The sequence below is a fragment of the Hippichthys cyanospilos genome, chromosome 1 (genome assembly GCF_059441005.1).
Source record: "Hippichthys cyanospilos isolate Australia breed blue-spotted pipefish chromosome 1, RoL_Hcya_1.0, whole genome shotgun sequence".
Classification (NCBI taxonomy): Eukaryota; Metazoa; Chordata; class Actinopteri; order Syngnathiformes; family Syngnathidae; genus Hippichthys; species Hippichthys cyanospilos.
In genome coordinates this window covers 21,708,033-21,731,996 of record NC_142369.1, presented here as the reverse complement: position 1 = coordinate 21,731,996, position 23,964 = coordinate 21,708,033, and the positions used below count along the sequence as shown (strand labels likewise).

At 40.6% G+C, this 23,964-nt stretch overlaps 1 protein-coding gene across 2 annotated transcripts in view; it reads right to left on the bottom strand.

The window, feature by feature from the left end:
• Nucleotides 1–6,067: 6,067 nt before the first annotated feature.
• The window catches only part of ptch1 (patched 1), a 56,847-nt gene continuing 38,950 nt past the window's right edge, over nt 6,068–23,964 (bottom strand). The window contains exons 17-24 of one of the 2 annotated variants that reach the window (XM_088420724.1): nt 22,157–22,340; nt 18,780–19,060; nt 15,660–15,797; nt 15,414–15,556; nt 10,348–10,447; nt 9,880–10,233; nt 9,146–9,599; nt 6,068–9,073 (exon numbers count right to left, since the gene is read on the bottom strand). In XM_088420724.1, the coding sequence (XP_088276850.1) occupies nt 9,147–9,599; nt 9,880–10,233; nt 10,348–10,447; nt 15,414–15,556; nt 15,660–15,797; nt 18,780–19,060; nt 22,157–22,340 (1,653 nt within the window). In that variant the 3' untranslated portion in view covers nt 6,068–9,073; nt 9,146. Of the gene's footprint in view, nt 9,074–9,145; nt 9,600–9,879; nt 10,234–10,347; nt 10,448–11,097; nt 11,131–15,413; nt 15,557–15,659; nt 15,798–18,779; nt 19,061–22,156; nt 22,341–23,964 lie in introns of those variants that run through there. The other variant, XR_015866310.1, reaches the window with a different exon arrangement.

Genomic DNA, 23,964 nt, shown 5'->3' with positions numbered 1-23,964 from the left:
GTACGAACGAAAACGATTGGCTGATGGGGAGTGACGAAAAAAAGCACTGCGTACAATGTTTTGTGGGAAATGTAGTACACTTGATGCCGGAGGCGGTTTACACAAACAAGATTCACTTAGCCGCACCAATTCAGTAATAAAAATTAATTACTGTGTATTACCGTGTATTATATTTAAAAAACAATATAGGTGTACATTCAAATACAAAGTTGTTGTTGTTAATACTACTGCTACTACTACTACTAATAATAATAATAATAATAATAATAATAATAATAACAACAACAACAACAATAAATAATAATAATAATAATAATTATTATTATTATTATTATTATTATTATTATTATTATAACTGTCAAATTACTAATTGAAAAGTAACCAAATCAATGTTATTAGAATAAATATAATAACAATATATACATAATATATGCAGAGTGTACGCCACGTTAAAGCGTTTCAGGGTTCATGAAGTCTGCGTCTTGAACCTTGAAAATTTTAATATTTGACATTGCCCTCGAAATATTGTAGTTTATGTGTACAGTGATAACAAATATTTACCGCATTGCACACTTATTCACACAAACACGCGCGTGAGCACATACACACTTCAGGCAAAAGCACGGAAGCGCACCTAGACACTCTAACACAAACTGCAGAAACTTAACGTCCGCTTGTGTGGGCCTATGTGTGTGTGTGTGTGTGTGTGTGTGTGTGTGTGTGTGTGTGTGTGTGTGTGTGCGAGATCATAATTTTGCTTAAAATACTTTAGATGTTCGTATTACATTCTTTAATGAATTATTGTCAGTGCCAGCTCTTGACCAAGTCATGTCAATATTTATTTGACAAGAAAGCTCAAATTTAATTTGAATTATCAAATTTAACGGTAGTGTGCTCTGGCTTCTGTTTTGCGCTTCCTTCCAGAGGGAGGTAAGGGGAAGCGGTGGCGGCCAGGATGATTTTTAGGGCCTTTTCTTGATGACAGCAGGCCTGCTCAATGTCCCCTTATATTTAGTAGACTGGGCCCCAATCACGAGTCGAGTGATTTTAATGAGCTTTCAGTGAGGCGAGCGCACCACGCTGTGACACACTTTGAGATGACAGTGTCCACAGCACACCTGTAAAATGTTAACCATGAGGTTCTTGTGTGGCGTCAGGAAAAAGAGACCCGTGGGGGACTTTGTTATGTCCTCCGTTTCCCCCAGGCAAATAAAAACAGGGGACCCTCACCTTTGCTTAACACTATTGTATAGAAGGTTTACCTCATTGGTGTCCTTTCTAAATTTTTACAAAAATTGCTTATTGTAATTGACTGTTGATTTTCACATTAGAGCAGAACATACTGTAGGGCGCTTAACTGATGGACCACATTTGTTTACAATATTTGTTTTTATCCAACTTAATAGTCAGAGAGGTCAAAGAAGTGCGTGAGTTATTCACTCACTCAACCCACCATAGTGATTTGAGCACTCTCTCCCTTCAATTAATTTTTAAATTGAAATTAGAGATCTGTTCCTAATGTTTGAGTAATATATGTTTGTACACACATATATATATATATATATATATATATATATATATATATATATATATATATATATATATATATATATATATATATATATATATATATATATATATATATATATATATATATATATATATATACATATATATGTGTGTGTGTGTGTACGTGCGTATGTGTGTGTGTGTGTGTGTGTGTGTGTGTGTGTGTGTGTGTGTGTGTGTGTGTGTGTGTGTGTGTGAGAAATCTACCCCAGGCCTTCAGAATCAACAGAGCAGGTGTCTGTGCACTTCAAGTGAAAGGGCACATATTGCTAATAGACAATTGCAATAGCCAATCAGATCACGAGTTGGCGACAGTAAGGCCAGCTAGAAGGCCTAGCGTTGAACACGCCCTGTGATTGGATGGATTGGATGGGAGGCAGCGTTATACAGTGTACACAGTGTAGCTTGGTTGGTATGCTTACATAGTGTAGAAAACACCAGAGTCAGAGGACCTTCAGCAGAAAAATCAAATAGATCTACTCGCTTTTTTCACTCACAATGGTTGAAGGAGAGGAAAACGTCAACCAAGTCATTGAAGTCTTCTTGAGGAAAGGAGGAATGGATTTTGTATCGAAATAAGTGTTTGGGAGGGCAGCCGTTTTTTGTGAGTGCAAGCATTTTATTTATTTTTTAATTTTTAATTTTTTTCGCTGATATGCAATTAATGGATATCACATATCACATGTAGTGACGTGTACTGTTTCTACCTGTGGGTGTGTTTGTGTGACAAGAAAGTTTTACCTTGGATATTATATCTCAAACGCATTTGACAACATAAAGAAAGTAAACTTTAGATGACATTTGCTGGTTCAACACAGTTTAGCATTGTTTTTCTCCCCATAATATAGAGGGAAGACAGCATTTCCCACTGTCACAGTCCACCACCAGTCCAGTCACCTCATTCTCTGCCTCACCACACCTGCTCAACTTCCCAGCCAATCAGCACTAAACACCAAGAGTTGCTGCTAATCATCTGCTCAGTATATAACCAGGTCTCTCCCTTCCAGAACTCGCTAGATTGTCTCTATTCATCACGCCAAGCTTTTAAGCACTCAACATTGTCTGATTGGCCGTGTCCTGACCCAGCCTGTCCCTGACTATCCGCCAGCTCGCCGACCATCCTTGCTTGCCCGTGTTTTGACCCAGCCTGTACTCGACTGTGTACTGACCCAGGCTGCACCTAACCACTCGCCAGCCCGATGTCAACTCTTGTTAGCCCATGTATCAGCCCCGCCTGGCCCTGATGGCACACCACAGCGGCTGACCCCTTTCATCCTTCGAGCCAGCAAGTACAGTACTTGTCACAAAATAAAGAAACCATAATTCGAACCTCCCTATCCACGCATGCTCCTGGGTCCGTCCTCCAGTCCCTTAACAATCCACTAGTTTATATGAGTCACTCCAAATTTGCCCTCTTTGGATTATTGGCCAGGGAGACTGGCTTTGCAATGACCATCATGATCATTTTTTTCATCAGGTCTCATATTTTATAGGTCATGTTTCGTGTACATTCTATCCCATTTTTTATGATGTTCAGATGGCATGATGAGCCAGCTATAAGGTAAGGAAAAGCAAGTGCAGTCCTGTCGCTTAAGTTTACAGCCATGTTGGCATTCCACATGGCTGTACGAGTGTCTGGCTTATGTTCGATATCATACTAGACAGACACATCATAGTATTTTCGACTTTTATGTGTCCATTTCATTAACAAATTTGTGAATGATGCAAGAGGCGAACATCTCTGGCTCATTTCTTGACAGCTTTACCCAGGGACATGCTAGAGTTAACTCACTGGATAAAAACACATAAGCAACAATGCCCACCACTAATCCATTGTTTTCTTACATCTCAGTTAGAATGATAAACTTTTGGCTGCTGGAACATGAAAGTCAAGACCTCAAGAAGGTTTTTTTTTTGTAAAAAAAAAAAAAAAAAAGACAATTCTATCAAAAAATTGTGTTGGTCTTGTCAGAACACATTACATGCGTATTTTTAAAACTTTTTCCAACTCAATATTCCTTTTCTGTTCACCAATCCATCAAGATACAATTAGACCAGTTCTTTATGAATTAATCAAAAACTAAAATAAATAAATAAATAAATAAATAAATAAAATCAGGTTTTCGAATAATCAATGCACATATTGTTACTTTATGAATTAAAGTCCTCCCCTTTGTATATGCTTTGATTAGATTTCATTTATTATTTTAACTTTGCACATCACACACACATTTTAAATATCTGGATGAATCTATTTTATTTTGCATAAATAATAGTATTAATAGAACATGTTGTACTATTTTATGTTTTTTTTTTTACTCTCAAAATGAAATCCTTCATCTATTTATGGTTCTCCTAACATGTGGCCTGTAGAAACCCCCCATGCCTTCACCCCCAACCCACCTTCATTTTATGATTTTGATTGACAGCTTTATAGACTGCAAGGAAATTGGTTGTAGTCAGAATACAGCTGGCCCTGCTTGGAGTCATGAAAAAAGGGCATGTGGCCTTTAGCTGGCGGCACTCGCGGACAGGAGGCTGCAGATACCCTCACCCCAAAATCCCACCCCACTGCCAACGCTCTTGTCGGCTGCATGGGTGGCAGCTCTACGTTATTTGGAAGCTCGGCATCGAAGGTAAATGACATGAAAACGGATGCTAGCGTGCTGTCTTTGTTTGAGACAAGACACACATGGTAATAAGACCCACATACACAGCAGACTGTTTACTGTCGTTGTTTGAACTCCGTTAAGTTGACTTGACATTTTTTATCGCAAGAATGCAATGCTTTAGTCACCCCCCTTAAGCTGTAAAATCCAGCTATCATTTAAAGACTCCATAAGTAATCATTGAAATGCAGCTCGAGCTTAAAATTAAATGAGTAAAATACAGGGGGGTGCAAAAGCAGATACCCAGCGATACACATGCGCACAAACGCTCCTGCCAGATGCATGGCCCGGATTTACACATACTTAATAGAAAACAGAGTTCAAGAATAAATCTGCAGGATGCATCATACGGCTTGTTGATACCACTCTACATCAGTCACACTTAAGGAGGCAAGTTTGTGTCAAGAGGATCAGTGTGAAGCCTCACAGACACCTTGAAAACTATTCAATCTGAGGCGAATGCATGTGTGTGTGTTTGTATGCACTTACAATTGCTGTGGGGACGGGAATGTGTTTATGTACTCAAAAAGTCACTATACCTTAAATCATCATGTTTTGGTAGGCTTCTTTACAGGAAGTCAGCCTGTGTTTGTGTGCGTGTGTTCGTGTGTGTGCTGGCATACCAGGCATGATTGACAGTACTGTTATATATGAATGGAGTTTCCTGCTCACTTTGAGTAAGAACATTTTAACTGTAAATACACATCTGTCATTTATTGTGGCTGTTGTATACATGGAGTATCCTTTAAGTAAGTCATCACTCAAAGATGCATCTAGTACGCGCCGGCCTTTTTCTCCGGTGGTTTGGCTTATTCCTTGAAACTGAAATGACATTCCTAAAACTAAAAGATCATTTGGCCAAATACCCAATAGTTTTGGCTCATTTGCATTCATTCTCTGCGTTTGCCCCCACCCCCCAAAAATTGTATGGATGGTTCAGAACTCCCATAAATTCTGATATTTATCCCAAAGCTAGTGTGTCAAAACTACATTCCTCATGTAAATAATTGGTGGGAGAGGTCAAGCTTCAGAATAGAATGAGATAGAAAACTTAAAAAAAAAAGCAAGGGAAGCAACTTGTACATTGCAATTTGCAAATATGCTCTCAATGAAATCATTGAGAAATAACATTTTGTTGAGAACAATTGCAGGGTAATTTTTATTTGTCCATATATTTTTTTTTTCTGTTTCAAGAAATTAGCCAAACCAAGGGAGAAAAACTGTCATAATAATCGGTTTAAAGTTAGGGCTTCCTCTAGATATGGAAGACATTTGAAAATATCTTTACCTAAAATATCAGTTAGAAATATGGTTATGCTATACTGTATATCGCTGTCAAATTCATGCCATATTTTGATGACTGTCATGATTTCAAAAACCTTAATTGTTCAGTCGACACATGTGAGTGTTAATTTTAGAAATTATTGACTTCATATCTAAAGAGCTGAAAATATCTTGCCATCTTTCACAATGCAATACTAATGATTGAACAAAATTGTTAATTATTTTGACACACAATGCTGGTGTGGGTACACACACACACACACACACATATATATATATATATATATATATATATATATATACTGTGTACAGTATATATATATTTATACACACATAAAGATTTTGTGTATGACGTTTTGATGATTCAACAACTTTGCTTTTTCTCGACACTATGCATAAGACAACTTCGTTCAATAATAGAGTCACTCCAATTCTGAACCGAATCATTGACCCAAAAATCGTAATCAAATTGAGAGAGATTTCCACTCTTAATGTATAGTGCGTGTGTGGATGGAATTGAACTGGGAAAATAAACCACACAGTCAGCATATTTGTGATTTTTATTCAAAGAAAGACACAAATAAGTTATATTTTTGATTTTATTAGTTAGAATTCTATCAGTGTTTGAACATGAATATTTGGCGAGCTAGTACAATGTTCTACTTGGATGTCCATGTGCACACGCACACATTCACATACAAACTCTCATATATGCGCGCACACACATAGCTGTGTAATACTGTAGGGGAGGTGTTGACATTGTGTGCACCTTTCCCGTGGTATGGTACTATATATCATTCCATATAAACTCTTTCAAATATAGTTTTGTCAAAATAGCCGCTACTATGTACACTACAAAAATAAATTTTCATATAAATAAATTATATGGCATACATTTATCTTTGTAACGGAACAACAGCATACATACAAAATGGCAGTCTGGAACAATCACTTTTTTTCTTCAATTTTACTTAAAAAAAACCAAACAAAAACAAAACAGAACAAAACAAAAAAAAAAACAACAAATAATCTAAGAGCTATGATGAGACCTGTAGTGTCAAAATGTTATATCATTTTTTCTTATCCTCCTATTTTTACATTAGTAAGCACTTTATACAGATCAAAACAATAAATTGTAATAGTGTGTTTTTATCTCATAAAAATCCCTGCATTTGTTATCCACTGGCATCACAACAATGACCAAAAATATCATATATTACAAAAAATATATAAATATCACAATTGACTGTCTAGAACAAACAAACAAAAAATATTTTAAATGGAATAAAATAGTTGCCAGCTATGTGTTTCTCCTCTATTGCCAATATGACATGGAGAGAAAACAAACAAAATGAACTCAATAATAGAACAACCTTGTTCATGCAAGCAGCTGATTGGACAGAGGACAAGTGAAAAACAAACACACACAGGGGGTGCTTGGCCTGTACCATTTGGCATGGGGGAGGGGTCCAATTAGCATCGCAATGCTAACTCCAGTTAAGTGACATGAAAATTGATATACTGTATACACATGATGCTAAGCTCATGTAGCATTTAGCCGTGAGCAGGCTAGCGCGTTAACTAGCTTATCGGTTGGCCCAACGAGAAAAAGAGAAGATGTACATGAGGAAATCCGTTGCTACGAGTTGAAATATGGTTGATGGCCTGGTTGGGCCAGCTTGTACAGTATGAGGTGCGAATATTTAGCTTATCCGCTAGGCTAGAACCTGGACCCTGTTCCAGAACTTACTGAGGTTGTGAGAATGACAAAAAAAGAAAACTTGGTAGAGAAAAACAAGACATAGGCCTCTACAGTACGGGTGGGGAGCACACGGCTCACGGACCATATAGGAGCATTTGATGCAACGTGTTTTCGTTATCGTTAGCTAATGTAGCATTATTTGTTAGCCACTTCACAATGGAAGTTAATGAGGTAAACTATTTTGCGTGCACATTGTTTTTTTCATTCTTATCAAAAAAAGAGATTGCAATTACATTTGAAAGTAATACTAATTTACTTGAAGAACAACAATTGAACCCGACCTTCTACTTTTACCAGAGTCTTTTTTGTTTGTGTTTTTGCCTGTACTTCTACTTAAGTAAATGTCTACTCTTTTGCCACCCCTGGCCCTTGGCGCACTTTATAAAATCTCCAATGAATCTTTTCACTCTTTTCTACAAGATAAAACAAATGGTTAGAGAACAATGGTAAGAGAAGTTGAGTAACAGAATGGTTCCAATGTAGAGGCAGTGACTTGAAATAAACAGAAAACAGCTTCACAAAAAACAAAGAAAAAAAACATCTTCATATCTGCTTGTCATAAATAGCACGCATAGCGTGTGGAGTTAAAAGTGTCATTGTTACAAAAACTACCACAGTTTTGTGATAAGAAGTTATAGTTACACGCGTACCTTTGCACAACCATCATTTACATACACATACACTTAAAAACATGCACACACTTGTACGAGCAATGCTAACCATGGCTCATATTTGAAATGAGCGTAAAATAAGATAGTCAGCTTGCTAACATACTAAACAAACAAAAGAGGGCTGGGGATCACAGAGTCACAATAGGGCATGCCAACAATATTTGCTAATTGTAACATAATACCAATTGCATTACAATATGATATTTGACTGACGAAACCAAAAGTATCATGCTAGACTATAGTATCATGATACCAATAGCATGATGATACAATATTCTGCCAATGATACAATTACGATTACAATGCCAATAGTATCACAACATAATATTTTGTTAACAGTATCATTATCATTAACGGATGTTATGCTGATATCAATCCTATGTTGATACAATAATTCACCAGGGCAATCAATAGTTGAAAATCATAGTATGTTGCCAGTGATGCCAATAGTATGATAAAATGGTATCCCAGTCTGTGATCATTGATAAAGTGAAAGAAACTTGACAAAATTGACTTAACTAAAGAAGGGAAAATTCACTTCCCCCAAAACTTTGAACGATAATTATGAAAATGTAATCTACAATTTAGACAAATATAAATATTGTCTCTCAAATTAACACATTTCTTTGACGTATTTCTTCCAATAGAATTATAGCAGAATGCATTCAAATATAATATTGCTTACTCTGTGATGCCCACCATTAACAGATTATGTCTTTGTACTCCTTCCTACATTTGCATAGTTTAAAAATGGTCAACACATTGTGATGAAATCACTCTTTCTCTCACATGCGCACAGACACACACACACACACACACACACACACACACACACACAAACATGCACTCAACATATACAATGGCAGCCCCATTCTGTTAACATGAGGACTTTCACAACTCTCTCCCTTTCCTAAAAAAAAAAAAAAAAAAAGGATAGCTAATTGATTTGCTCCTATTTACATGTGTATACATTTCTTTTTAAATACATAGAAATATTTTAAGACAACAGACCACGGGGTTACAGTAAGAATGAGCACCATGAGGTGAAGGCATTAGGACCCTGGGCGGCCAAGTTAACTGCTCGTTGTCCATCTTTGGCCATGGCAGGCACAAACACACTGCAAGACAAGAAGCATCGTTAAATATTATTTGACATCGCTTTTCGGATCATAATGCACGCGGTAACATACCTCAGCTGGCCCGCCTGCCAATTATACTGTCAGCTGCCTCAAACTCCAAATCTTGGAGCTCCATTGCCTCCATCATGCTTCCTCTAGCGCCTGTTTGGGGATCTGTGGGCACGTGGGGGTCCTGGAAGGAGGACTGTGGCTCCTCCTGGCGGTAAGCTTCCGTTGCAGAGTATCCCGGGTAAGAGGAACCGGGCGGGTGGACGGCAACGGTGACGGAGGCCGACGCCGTCACCGTGGTGATGGGCTGGCCGTAAGGGTTGGGGTGGTGCGAGGGGACGCGCCCCCGGTGGCCCGCAAAGTGGTCCCTGTGGCCGTGGGCGCCGGCCTCGGAGGAGGTTTCGAAAGCGTCCGTGCGCGGGCGGCCTGGGGGCGGGGCCTGCCGGTGGTGCTGGCCTTTAGGGTCCCTGGCCCGCTGAGGAGCGCCGGGCCCGGCTCCAGCATTACAACCCTGAGACTGAACAACAACCCGATGTCAAATGACTTTTCCTGTTCACTCCAACATTCATACAGCATTATTATACAAAAGTAATTTTATAAAATCTTGTCTATTTATTGAATCTTCCCCTCAACTCACACAATCAAATGGAAAAAAAAAATATTTCTTACAATTCTAGTATTTCAAAATATTTTTTTCACTACGACAATGGACAATGCAGTGCATACAATCAAAGAAATGTCTAAGAATCAGTGAACGGACAAATGGAAACATAGTGCGAGAAGCAGCGCTGTCTTACCGAGGACACGTTATAGGCCGGAGGATCGGGATGCCTGCTCGAGCGCCTGTGCCCCGATCCCGCCCTCCTTTCCTCCTCCGTCCTGGATATTCTGCCCCTGTTGGTGGGGAAGTGGGACTGCTGCTGTTCCGGGGCTCCAGCCTGTGCCCTGCGCGGGGGGAGGTTGTCGCTCGGCAGTTCCTGGCAGGCGCCCGATGCGCTGCTGTTGGAGCTGTACTCAGAGTCCGACGAGTCCGAGGCCGCAGCAGAGGCGGCCGAGGACGAGGCGGCGGGGCGGGGACGGACAGAGAAGCGGACCGCGTGGGACGGTGACTCTGGGGTGGGTAACCTGCTGCGACCATCCACTGGAGACACCTTAAACAAAATGGAGGCACCATAAATTAATTGGGGCAAATCTATCGTTGTGAACTGGTCTGATATACCCTATCCCAACCTATCCCTAGTTTACCCAGTTCACCTATCCCTTACCTCAGGATAGGGCCCAAAATAGGACAGTAGGACGGGAAGAAGGACTAGTCCGTTCAAAACTCCCAAAACTGTCAGGATGGCCAATACTGCAAAGAAATACCTGCAAGCAAAATCCACATATTAGGCAACCTCCAAAAGTAGAGTAAATTAACAATAGGATGAGAGTGTACAATACATATTACTAAAATAGTGTACAACCATTCCTCAACAACGTATGACTTTTCATCTTAAAAAATACTACTTTATACAGACACAAGTAACACATGTCATGTCGTAATGACAAATGTCAACACATACACAAATATGTATAAGCTAAGTATTTTTACCTCATATTAGCTTCATAGATACAGTATATTCTAGTCTTTGCACTTTTATGACAGATGGATAAGCTACACTGGTACTTAATAAACAGCTGTAAGGTTAATAAACAATTAAAAGAGTGACAAATTAATTTACTCTGCATGGGGAAATTACTTTGACGAACACACAAACTGAATTGAGTCCTCGAAACTTCTGAGGTTCCACTGTACAAAAGACTTACATGCAAAGGTTTGACCAAAACATGCCAAATGTTAAAAATATGAGTAGAAACAAAGCAGACACACACGTACACACATCCACACACAGAGGGAAAACCAGCCATTAAGTCATGTCCAACAACCACCACGAAGAAGTAAATTCAGATATACTTAAGCCCTGCTACACACTGAGCCATGCATTTTGTGTATTTGAAACAAAACAGAAATGTACCTGATTTTTAAATCCGGCTAAAAGAGGGTAAGTCTTAAAGACGTCACGGAGAGCAAAGAAAGAGGAAGCATAATTAGCCAGCACAAGTTCATTCAAAAAGTGATGAGTTGGGGGGTGACTGGGTATAAGGGAACTCTCTCTTGTGTGTGTGTGTGTGTGTGTAAGCAAAACATGGAGAAAACAAAGCAAGGAGGAATGTGAAGGGAGGAGGTGTGGGGGTAAAAGAGGGGCGATGAGGGGGCCTCCTCTTAAGAAAGTGAATGGAGTAAAGGGTATAGAATTTAGAAGCTAGAACAATTTAGTGGAGAAGGAAGGAGCAGCCCCGCCACCCCCTCCCATCTCCTCTAGCTCAGTGCCCCCCCTGTCTTTTATTTAGTTCCCTCACTTTTCTCTCCCTTCTTTCCAAGCTAAGCCCCTGTGAAATTCCTGGGCCACTCCACAACCCGCAATCCTCTTCGTCTAATTAAATCCTCAATGTTTCATGTAAGAAATGCCCAACTTTTACTTTCACGCTGCCGTTATTAGTTGGAAGTCTCTATCGGGGGCACACTGGACTATGAACCACTTTGCTCATCTCCTGTGCATACATAACCCAAACAGATACGATTCATTCAGGTGGAGTTTTCAGGTGACGAATATTTCAAATCAACTTCCTCCATTAAAATGAATGGAAATGCCTTTAATCCATTCTACCTGCTGTCATACATATACTGTAGGAACCCAATCATAAGCCAGTTCTTGATTGCAACATCTGATTTATTTGGAACCTAGTACATGGAAAATGAACCATTGCTGATACAGCTGGTCTCAAGACAGACATTTAAAAGTCGGAAATTCACACAGTAGCACCTCTTACAGGAACATGAAGCAGGACATTTCCATGCATGGTGGTGACATTGCAAAGCATCTTGCCACAATCAGATAATTAGACAAATAGACGCAACAAGTAAAGGGCATCAAAGCAACAGTATATGGGATAATAGTTGAGTTTATCCATGTATTTTCTGTCTTGAGAGGTAAGGGGTGGGGGCGGTCACATCTGACTGGGAAAACAACCATTCACACCAATAGTCACACTTACGGGCAATGTGGAGTTTTCAATGAATCTTAACGTGCATATTTTAGAACGTGGGAGGAAGCCCGAGTACCTTTTGAAATCCATCATAATTCCCCAAAGGATATGAGGCAGAAAAGAAAGGCTAGTTTTGGAGCATTTCCAGAGGGTTGAAAAAAAAACAAAAACATGCATTCGGTGGATTAGTGAATAGTAAACCTCAAACGTGGGGGCCTGCTGTAATCCAAACTGCAATTAAGATTGTGGTCCACACCATGTGGGGTAAAGGCAACATCACCTTTAGGACAGGCAGACACATACACACTCACATCCATGTGCGGCCCACATACCAAGGCCCGGTGCCCCCGACCAGCTATTTAGAGTGAAAACATTCACAGGGTTGGCGGGAGAAAGTCAGGGTAAGACTCTCAGCAAGAAAATACGAGCGGAGCCTTGCTGTTACTGCGGCGTCTAGGGCGCTGCTTTGTTTGCTCAGACAACAGCAGAACCATCCAAATGGACGCTCAGAAAGCAGAGCATGCCGCCGGAGGTGAGGAGAGGTGTCCATGAGGCCTTCCCTGTGGGTGTGTGTGTGTGTATGCAACCTGGCTGGTAGGCACGCCATCGTTGACCCTCATGATTACGAGGTCAAAGAGGATGGGGGAGGAGGGCGGCGCGAATGTGCGTGCACATGACTAAGGCCTTGTCTACATGTAACCAGCACTATTTAAACCCGGCTATATCGCTCCTCTTCGTGTGTAAAAAATTCCGTCCAGGTAGATCTGTTTATTTATAAGCCATTCGGTACGGTTTTATTCATTCACAAGGATAGCAAGCCGCTAGGTGGCAGTAGTTTCACCAAATTCTGTCCAATCAGAAAGAACTTGCATCTCTAACGTCGGCGGCGTCTTTGACGGGAAATAGAGGTATGGCGTAAGTTAAATTCCGTTTATGATTGCTACACGCAAATGCGGATCCGGAGTGTTTGAATAAGCTCCACTTTGGTCAGAGTTCTTGAGACGTTCGGTTTTAATGAAAAAACAAAACAAAAACAAAACACCTGGGCATGTATAGCAGATAGGGCAAACCTGAGACATTTAACACTCTGTGCCTAAAGCTTGCGTGTTTGGTGGTTAGACGGACCTCAGCGCTGCTTTTTCTTAGAGGAGAGTTGCGGCTTCACGAATGTTCAAATTACTCTCTGAGCTCACTGGGAACTTTTCATAATGCTCTCTGGCAAGGCCAACGTATAGAACAGCAACTCAACAACAACTCCTCTTCGGCGTCAATTGAGCCACTGCCTTTGCGGATTCTCCTCTTACAAAAGCGCACACATGCAAAACACACCACCAACACAGAGCCCCCACAGTGTGTCGGTTTTAATTTCCACTTCTCCAAAGCTTTCCACAGCTGCGCTGTTAGCCCCCCCACCCGGTGTTTCCCCCTCCATACCCTATGCTTATAAATGCCTAGTGAAGGCTGTTAAAACTAGCTGAATGAGATTTCAAAAGCCAGAGGACTTTCCTGCTCTTCCAACAAAGCCCCCGCCATCACCCTTTCATTTTGCGTGCCCCCTTTACTCCCTCCATCATTCCTTCTGGTGACCTTCAACTCTTCTTCCGTTCCCTAGATTCCCCCAGGACATGACAGGTACGGGAGACACAAAGGCCCCATTACCTCAGAGAAGCACAGCTAAGTATTTCTACTGCCTACGCGAGTGACCATTGTGGTATGGCATAAACTGTCTTACTTTGGACAGAGCTCTGAGATGTGGCTAGGTACCCTGACTAATTAATTTCCTAACATTAATTAATAAAATCCAAAGCAGGGGTGTCCAAACCCTTTCCTCTGTGACTCGCATACAGAACGGGCCACGTAAGGGCCACTTTATGTATCTATCATGTCATGCCATTTTTTTTAACGTATTAAACATGATAAAAGTACATGGCTATAGCAAACAATTACACATTTAACGTTTTAAAGATAGCTCAGGGGATGATGCAAATTTGGACTTTATTACACTTCCAACACTATCAAAAATCAAACACTGTTATTTTGATTTTAAGTAATATGACAAAATGTATTTTGAATACATGCCCAGCCCCCTAAAATGGGGCTGGTGGGCTGCGAATGGCCCCCGCGCCATATTTTGGGCAACATCGATCTAATATATTAGTTTTAACAATTTTATTTCAATGGCTATTGTGCTTATCCTTCTGATGGGTATGTCTTAGCTACAAGGGAGCAGAATAATAATGTACATACACTGCGTTAGAGTATTAGCGGGGCATAATGTATTATTGTATTATGTATCCTGAATCTGTACTGCATCATCTCTGCTCAACTATCAGTTGCAACTGCATACCTGTCTATGGGTTTTAGCAATACAAGCATGAAGCTAGTGGAATTTTGTATTCCAAAATTTTACACTTTGACAAAACAAAATGAGATTCTCTTTGATTTCAGTTTCATTTTACAGCAGATGGTTTGTGGTCTTCCAAAATGCGAATGAAACACTCTGGGAGGCGAGACTAGACATCATGGTTAATAAAAAAGGTCACCAAGTCAAATTTTGATTGATGCTCAAAGAAAAAAAAAACCCATCCCACTTCTATTACCATTTGATTCAGAGCTCTGAGAAGTAGTGAAATCAACCCAGGTTTGAACCTTTGTTGAAGCAACTGTGCACTAACCACATCCCCAGAGCAATGTTTTTTTTTTTTTCTAACGTTCTTAACTAGGCATGCCACAGTTGACGTCTGATGATACTATTTGTCACAGAACTCTGATGTGCAGCAGCCACAATTTGAACCGGGGTCTCTTGAGTTCAAACACCAATAAAGCAGGCCGTTTGTCACGTTTGATGTTTCACACGCAGAATGTTTGTTTCACACCATATTGACTGAACAACTCCATCACGCACTATTTGCAAGTCAGTTCACAGTTATGAAGAGAGACCTGTTTTAACATGTCCTAAAAAACGAAGGCTAAAGAAAGCACGGTTGAGAAGACCCCAGCAATAGGTTAACAAAAAGGTGTTCATCAGGTAGCTGGAAGAAGAAAGAGGATTAGAGGGGGAAAGAGGAGGGGAGGGAGCCCTCATGCATGACCAGCATCTCAGGTAGATTCCAGGGCGACATGCAGGTTGAGGCATGGTCTCAGTGGTCCGCTGACGCCACGCAGACCCCGATAAAAAGACTACGTAGGGGCAATCTTGTCAGCTTATAACGTTCCTTTCCCATAAGTGTTGATGTGTGCTCACCTGACGATGAAGTCAAACTCAGAGCCTGCGAGCATAAGAACACCCAATAACGTTGAGAAGGCACCGTCGAGCACCGGCGCAAACATGTGCTCAAGAGCCAGCACTGCCCGCTTGTGACGGTCCCCTATGGCTGTCAGGAAGGCCTTCAACACACACAAAAACAAACACTTATCTCTCATTCTCGAGCAGACGGCCGGCCGGAGAACAAAGCTACTGTAAGCACAAATGTAGAATTGAAGCGCGTACCAGCGCTACATGGACGGTGAACTCCACCCCAATGCCAACCGAGGCGATGAGGATAACCACAGGGACGGCGCTTAGCTTGATTCCCATCAGCCCCATGAAGCCAAACAGCTCCACTGTCATGAGAGACAGCACCAACACCTGCATTACACGGAAGCCACAACGGGATGGTTAATATACAGAATGGGCTTAGAAAGACTCGCTTACACATTCAGGGCATGTATGTGGAATTTAGTGATCGGCTGTGCGGTTGAGCTGTAGACACAGATGGATGTACAGTATGCACTTACAGATGTGTTACAGTTTTAGTACCAGCATATGTGTGTGCTTGTGTGAAGGCAACTGAGAAGGGAGGGACATGAGGCTGAACTAAATGCCATTATCAGCTGACAGGCGTCAGGTTACAAGGGGCCCAAATCCTTTGAAGAAAGTGTGCAAGCCAAGGAGCTCTGAGTGTGGATATAAATTGTATGCTGGGAAAAAAAAACAAAAAAAAAAAAACACGCAGAAATGCTCATGAGCAGGACTTAGGTGCTCATGATCACTCAGGATATTCCTTTTTGTCAGTCATTAAATAGTACATTTAAAATATATGGTATATAAATGCATATATTTAAAAATATATAGTAACTTTTCATTTTTTGATCGCCATTATTGCTTTAAGTTTCAATTTTAACTGTGCATTACAGCACAATTGTCCTCTCTGGAAACATTTGTGAAATTTTAGGTAAAGCTCTCCCCATAAATTTTGGTATATGAGACAAACAACCAGCAGCAAAAATGTTGCCGGCTGAAAGAGCACATGTGAGTCAGCCCGATTTGTTCAAAAGTCATCAGTAGGAATGGCAACTCTGTCAGATTGTCAGCATCAAAGTGTGTGGAGTTTTTTACCTCTATTAAACTGCCTTTTGAAAAGTGACCCGACTGCTCTCGCTGATAGCTTGTAGCTAATTTATGCTAGACGTTACTATAAGACAATTAAAAACTGGCAACAATACAATACCGTACAGTACAATTCAATGCAAATAATTAAGTTGGCTAAAGTGCCCTTCGTTGGCGTTAGAAAGTGATTGCAGAACAATGTGTTGTTTGTATCAGGAGTCGAGTAAGTCCCGGCTGCAGAGCGCAAGTATTGCTCAATGTGTGGGTGGAGACGATCGCTTGACACTGCCCAATCTATATTTGACTCCGCTCATTGGAGGTGTTTGAAAAAGCGCGTCCATCATGCTCAGGGATCCTGAAAACGGAGGAGTCCGTGTCGGTTTTGAAATCTACACAGTGAATCCATCTGGTTCATTCAGAAGAAGTCAATACTCAAGTAAAAAAGGGGGCTTGAAGGAAGTTAATTTGGAGATGGTTGAATCTGACACCCTTCCATAACCAGCCCTTTGATGTCGCTAGTAAAACTGGACGGATGAACAAGGGTGCCCTTCCTCCCCAGCCTGTCCAAGGACTCGGGTGGCCAGGCGGCTGCCTGCCATAAAACACAGCCCACCGTCGGAGAGAAAAACCAGAGCAATGTGTGTCTATGTGTTTGTGTGTGAATTATGTCCTGGCGTGTTTATGCGTTCTGCCGCATGAATTGAGGTACACACATGCCTGCGTGTTTGCATGTCTCCGTGGAAACACCGCCATGGAGAGAGAGGAAAGAGAGGAGTCGGATGAATGGAAATAAAATCAAACTTTTTTTTTAAAGGTTTAAAAGTTGGGAGCAGCTTTGCCTCCTTCCCCGTCTATTTAGAGTCTGGGAGTGTTAGAGTAGACTAAACAGCACAAGATAAACACGGGTGACTGGGCCTACAATAACACTCAGCAGATGCGTCTTCCCTTCCTGCTCTTCTTTTGGTGATGCCCTCCAGACCACACGCACAAAGTCCCAAAATGTCGGACATTTTAGATTGTTGTCTGCATATTTGAAAACGTCAACATTTTGGGACAACCTTCAACAGTTGTGATTTTTGTTTTTGTTATGTTTTTTTTTAAACCTGCACAGCTTCCTGTCACATTTTCCAGTTGGAGCAGATTTGCAAGTGGTGTAAGTGTGGGCGTGCAGGGCAGGCAAGCGGTGCAAAGCCAAAGGAGGAAAGTTCAGGATAAACAAATAATGTTGTGTTATTAAAAATACAAGTAACTAATTATGAATCACCGACTAGAATTTTCATTATGAGGGTGGTGGAGTTAAGCTACTGCCGCACTAACCCTAACCAATCACATATTAATAAGAGCATTAATATGCGGAAATAACTAATTTATACATCTTTTATAAGCTGATACAGACTTTTTAAACTTCCTTAAGATGTTGTACGTCCTTTAATAATCACTTGTAAACCATTTACTACTATTTTCAGCATTCTGTGTTGGCTTACTGTATTACTTCTTTACATTCTCATAAAGCATTAATAAATTGCTTTAGTATTTTACGAATCATGTTTAAACCTTTATGAGGTGTCATTATTTGTTTATGTCTGTTTATTAAGTTTGTAGATCCACAATAACTACACTGTAAGAAATGGTATGTTGAATTCAATGTTATGTCGTCAAGCGGTTGCATGAAAATAAATGGTCTGGGTCCAGATACGTTTTTTAGACATTGACTTAAAAATCCAGATGACGTTATACTGTGCACAACCACATAATGAAATAAAACCGAGCTTATTCAATATGTTGTTTCTCTATGTATTTCTAAATGACATAGTGATGCACTGGTAACTTAGTCATTTATTATTAATATTATTGGTGGGAGTTGGTGTATTATTGAGATGAATTACTTCTTTATAAAGCATTATTACTGAAGTCAATAACAAAATTGATAAATAATTTTAAAAATCTTAATGACGTGATTACCATGGATTGATTAGTAGTGCACCGACTATTGGGTTACTTTGGGGACTACTGGGTGTAGAAAATTAGCTCAACAATCTAGACAACAGTGTGTTACTGTTATGTTGGTGCAGTATTCAAACAATCCGAGTGTGTAGGTGTTAAGTTGAAAATATGTTGGTGCCGCTCGCCTAAATGTGCAGCTGCGTTCAATCCGTCGAAGCTATGTAGATGCTGCTCATGTTTCTAAACATGCGGGCATGTTCAGTCTGCTGAAGGCATCATGTTGTGTGCAGTACTCACAATGATTCCGGCAGTCCATGGGTTGAGCAGGAAGAGGGCGCACACCAAGAAGGTGCAAGCGAGCACAACGCTGATAGAGAGCAAGAGCCAGTGGCGAAGACTGACGTACTGCTCCCAGAAGAGGAAGGGGTAACCATTGGGGTATGAGGGCAGGCCTTGGCGGCTGTAGTTGCTACAGATAGCCCGCACGCTCTCGATAGCCTCCACGAATTGTGGCGTCTCCCGGAGCCCGTTGAGGTAGAAGGGGAACTGTGCGTATTCGATGGGCTCGGCCGCCGGGACTAGAGAATAAAAAATGCAACGTAGAAATGGCGTGTGAATGGTGAAGAGCTAACTCTGACATAATCTAACATGAGCACAAGTGATGAGGATTTGACAACATTCTACATTAGATTTTTTTTCTGTTTAAATGTCAGTTTTCATACATTCGCTCGTTTTAAAAAAAGTAAACTGCTCTGAAAAAAAACAAAAAAACACATGACTCGGCAATTAATTTCCTAGCATAATCATGAGCAGGATATTATAAGTCATGTAAGAAGTGGTCAATTGCGGATCAAAGTGTATATCGTGACACGTTTTTAATTAATAACTCCAGCTATTAAACATTCCCTGCTAGCTCGGCAACATCAGTTTAACACATCCTGTCAAACATCAGTGATATTTGTAAAATATCATTTCTAATTTCATGTCATGCAAAATAATGAAAAATGTGGGAAATTTGGGGAATGCGCAAAAAAAAAAAAAACCAAGACATGACTGATATAATCATTTTGAAGTCGGAATACTTTTCAGCATTTATGCAATAGGAGTAATCATTTTTGACGCAAATTTAGGATTACCGGTATTCTTGGCCACCCCACCTATATCAGTGTCACGTTCTGCCTGGGTTATGTTCTGCTATGGGTTTTTGTTGTAGAGATTTTGGGTTGTTTGTTTAGCCATTTAGTTTCAATAGTTTCTTCCCCGCGTCTGCCTCGCCTCCCTGTCTCATTAGTTTGATCTTGTCCACCTGCCAGTTTACCTGCCCTCCTTCTCATCCAGTCAGCTTCCCCTGCCTTTTGTCTCTCCCCCAGCTGTGTCGTGTCTTCTCGTTAAGTATGTATGTATTTAAGTTCCCAGTTTGCATTTGCTTCTTGTCGGGTCATTGTTTATTTTCTGCGCTGCCTGGTCCTTGTTGTATATCTTTCCCGTGCTGCCTCCTGTTCCTTGTTGCCCCAGTAAGTTGAGTTTTGCGTTTTTGGTTGTACTTTGTATTTTTGGTCCATTGCAACCCTGCTTTTGTTTGTTGTTAAATATCCTCCTTTGAGCCCCATCCCAGTCTGTCCTGCGTCCTTTTGGTTCCACCTTTCCCACATCCCACACTGCCTCAAGTCGCCATGCTCTAACGTGACAATCAGGCTGTGGAGCATATACTGTACATCTCTGTGTGCATGGGTGCGCATGAGGTGGGGGTGGATACAATAGTGTGAAACAGAGCTCCATTGAGTCCAAGCCAGCTCGTCTGTGGGCCAGCCGGCCTAATGAGGGGCTATCAGTTCCAGACGAAGCCAAGTGTCAGACCTAACGTTTCTCTGCTGTAGTTGCAATGTCACAATCAGTGTCATTAATGGACCCCTTATCAACGTGTTATAAAACATAATAAAAATAAGTAATACATAAGCAAAGCAATATTTTCCATCTCTCTTGTGTGTGTGTGTGTGTGTGTTTGTGTGCGTGTGTGTGTGTGTGTGTGTGTGTTTATGCGTGTGTGTGCTTGCAGGGTTAGGATCGTTATAATCCCTATAAAATCCCATCTTCTCAAAAACTTCCTGCTTGTTATCCAATTGACCCACTCGCCCTCCCTCTCCGATCACTGTCATCCCCTACTGGAGCACTTCCTGACTTCAAATCACAAGTTTGAATCAAACAACACACCGTATTTTCCGCACTAAAAGGCGCACTTGATTAAAAGGCACACCCTCAATGAATGGCCTTTTTAAAAACTATTTTCATATGTAAGGCGCACCACATTATAAGGTGCATAGAATAGAATCTACAGTAGTGGCTGGAGTGCGTTACGCAGTCACCCGAAGGAAATGTCAACTAAACAATCAGATAAGTCAGTCAAACTTTATTAATAGACCATCAGAAATTTAGAGTGAAGATGATTTATGGAAAGTACTATCGAAAGAATGTGAAAAATTACCATTTGATTACATTAAAAGCCTATTTAGAACTTTAGATCAATACCAAGACGAATCAAGGATTCAAGAGAATATAATTATAATTCAATTAAATATTAAACTTCAATATTTTAATTAAATTGGAACTAAAAACCTGAAAATATATTGTTTTGTTGATTTAAAAACAGTCTGGATTTATTTTTATAAAATCGCACTAATAAATTGCTTCAAAATTGGAGCAAATATAATATGTGGAATTTTTAAACAGGGTGTTATGACATTTTAATCGTAAAAAATACATTTATAACTGAAACACAGAGGTAAAAATTGAAGAATTTACATGGCAATTAAGTAAGTTTACTTTTTTTTGTCCAGCAAACATGAAAACTCGCGGTTTATGCACTGTATAAGGCGCACTGGATGTATTGTTAACACATGCTGTAGGTATAGACCACAGGTGTCAAAGTCAAGGCCCGGGGGCCAGATACGGCCCGCCACATCATTTCACGCGGCCCGCGAAACACCCATTCCAATTCAAGTTTCCGGTCAAAATATCACATTTGTAAGTCAATTTGAAATTGTTTGGGGGAAAAAGCAAGCACTTTTTACCCTCAACCTCTTTCTGATTTCAAAACTAGTTGGAAGTGTGACAAATACACCCAAAATGTATTTTATCACAGTCATCTGTGATCACAGTCATCCCTCTGACAGAAATTGTAACTGCAACATGGCCCTCGATAAGAAAGTGTTTGACACCCCAGGTATAGTCAGACTGAGAACAGTACAATACTGTATGCTTGGATCAAAGGCCATACTTGAATGAATTAAAAAAAAAAAAAAAACTCTTGGCAAAAACGTGTTTTTTCAAATAAGAGGTTACAGTATACAATAGATATATAGTCTACAATATGCACATATATAGCTTTTTATTCCCAATGTATTTTTTGCCTGTGGTCTTTTTAAAATGCCTTTTGAATTCTTGACAAATGTATAACACTCATTAAAATGCCTCAAAAGGAAATGTAATTACAGCGGTACCATGAGATACGCCGCTCACGTCAATCCACTTATATGCGTGAGCAGTCAGGTGTGCTATCAGTAATATATAGTAAAATGGTAATTATGACCATACAGTGTGACCACATTCTTGTTCTCAGAGGAAATACGACAAACTATTGTCATAATATTTTGTGACAGTGCGGTATGTTGACTTACTGCTGAGGCGCGTCTCAGGCATGGAGTCGGTGCGGTCATGGAGCCACTCGGGAGGATGCGGGCGAATATTGGCCTGCGAAGCGGCATAGGCCACCGGGTCATTGCTGACCCAAGCTGTCAGGTATATGTAGAAGGCTCCGGGGTTGATGATCCCGTCGGCGTCCACGAGCCTGTGACGCGTCAGCTGGCGAAACAGATAAAGCAATTGACTTTGTGTTCTGATCTTATGACAGACATTTACATACAATCCTGTGTTGTTTTATGGGAAATCCGAGTGTAACTTGGACATGAAAAAATATTGAAGCAAGAAGACACGCTGAATTGAAAACACTCGGTGAGCGAGCGTTGACCACAGACATGTATATTTAGGAACTTGGATGAGGGGAAAAAAAATGAAGCTTTCAAAATAAGATTCAAATATTAGTTCATCTCTGTTTCCAACTGATGGATGGGAGGGAAGCCTTGCTGGTTTCATTTTTTTTTCAGCTTCCTGTACTTGTCCTCATCTCTTCCCAGAATTATAATGCCGCAGGAAAAAAGTGGAAAATCCCCATATTGGTCAAAGATCTTTATTTTATAATTTGTCGAGGAGCTGAGGTGTTTGTCCTTAAGCACTGTGTTTTTGGAATGATGCTGAAGAATGTTACAAGTATACAGCATTACTATTTATTTAAAGTGCGACTGGAACTTAAAATGAAAATAAAAAAGAGCATTGTGAACACTGTGATGTGACCAATCCTAGACCTACTCAATGTAGGGCGACACATTTGAGTTATCATTAAGTTTTATGAAACGTGTCTTTGAGGTTCAACAAATAATGCATATTCCTCTTTCAATACCAGCGACATGTAGTGAGAGGCAAAACAATTGAATGCTCTTCCACTAGATGGTCGAAATGAACTTGTTCATCCAGCTGCTGCCGTTCATAAATCGGGCATAAATCAAGACCAGGGAAGGTTAATGCTTCTGATTCACTGCTGACGCGATTAAGGAGGGAGGTGCCATTGTTTTGCTAAGTAATGGGTATACCAGCCAACGTTTTAACATGCATTTCTGCGAACTAGTACTTAATTGTATTAGTTTAGTTTATTTATTACAGTGCTATTTACTTTATTCCGATTAGTAAAAAAGAGACGCCTATTTGGGAGGCTTCTGTTTTGCTTATACAGCTTTTTTTTTTTTTTTTTTAACCTATTCTGCTGTACTCATTTGACAATAAACTGAGGGCTCTTGTTTCTGGCCTCCCGTATAGACGTAAAGGAGTGTAACCTTGCATGTAACCTTGCGGGAGTTAGAAGCTTTACTATACATTGCTCTGCCACTCTCCCTTCACTCAGCCGTAAATTCCTCCTTCTAGGGAGCAAGGGAAAGGTCTGGAGTGGGGAAGGGAAGGTGAAGCCATACTAATGGGCTTAGGTAGAATTTTTTTTTTTTTTTGTGAAGAAAAAAATGTTTGACTTAGCATAACAATAAAAAAAAAAAATTGGCTGGAGTCCCTGAGCCCGTCTGTGTGTAGTTAACCTGGTTGTTAACACTGAAGGAAATGCCACCCAGCAAATGGAGGAGAGCAATAAAAATAACACGACATCTGTACAAATGTTGCTTGTGCTTGCTTCTGCTGACCCCCTGCGCACAATGCTCAGCACTATAGACAAACCGAGCTCCTGAGAGAAGTCGCTCCTTAGTCGAAGCACAACAAATGCACACAGAGCAGCGTGAAAAGGAACCGCGTGCTTCAGCTTCCCTGTTTGAAAGGGGGCACAGTAGTGATGCACATGGGGGGGTTAAGGGCGGGGGATTCCAGAGGA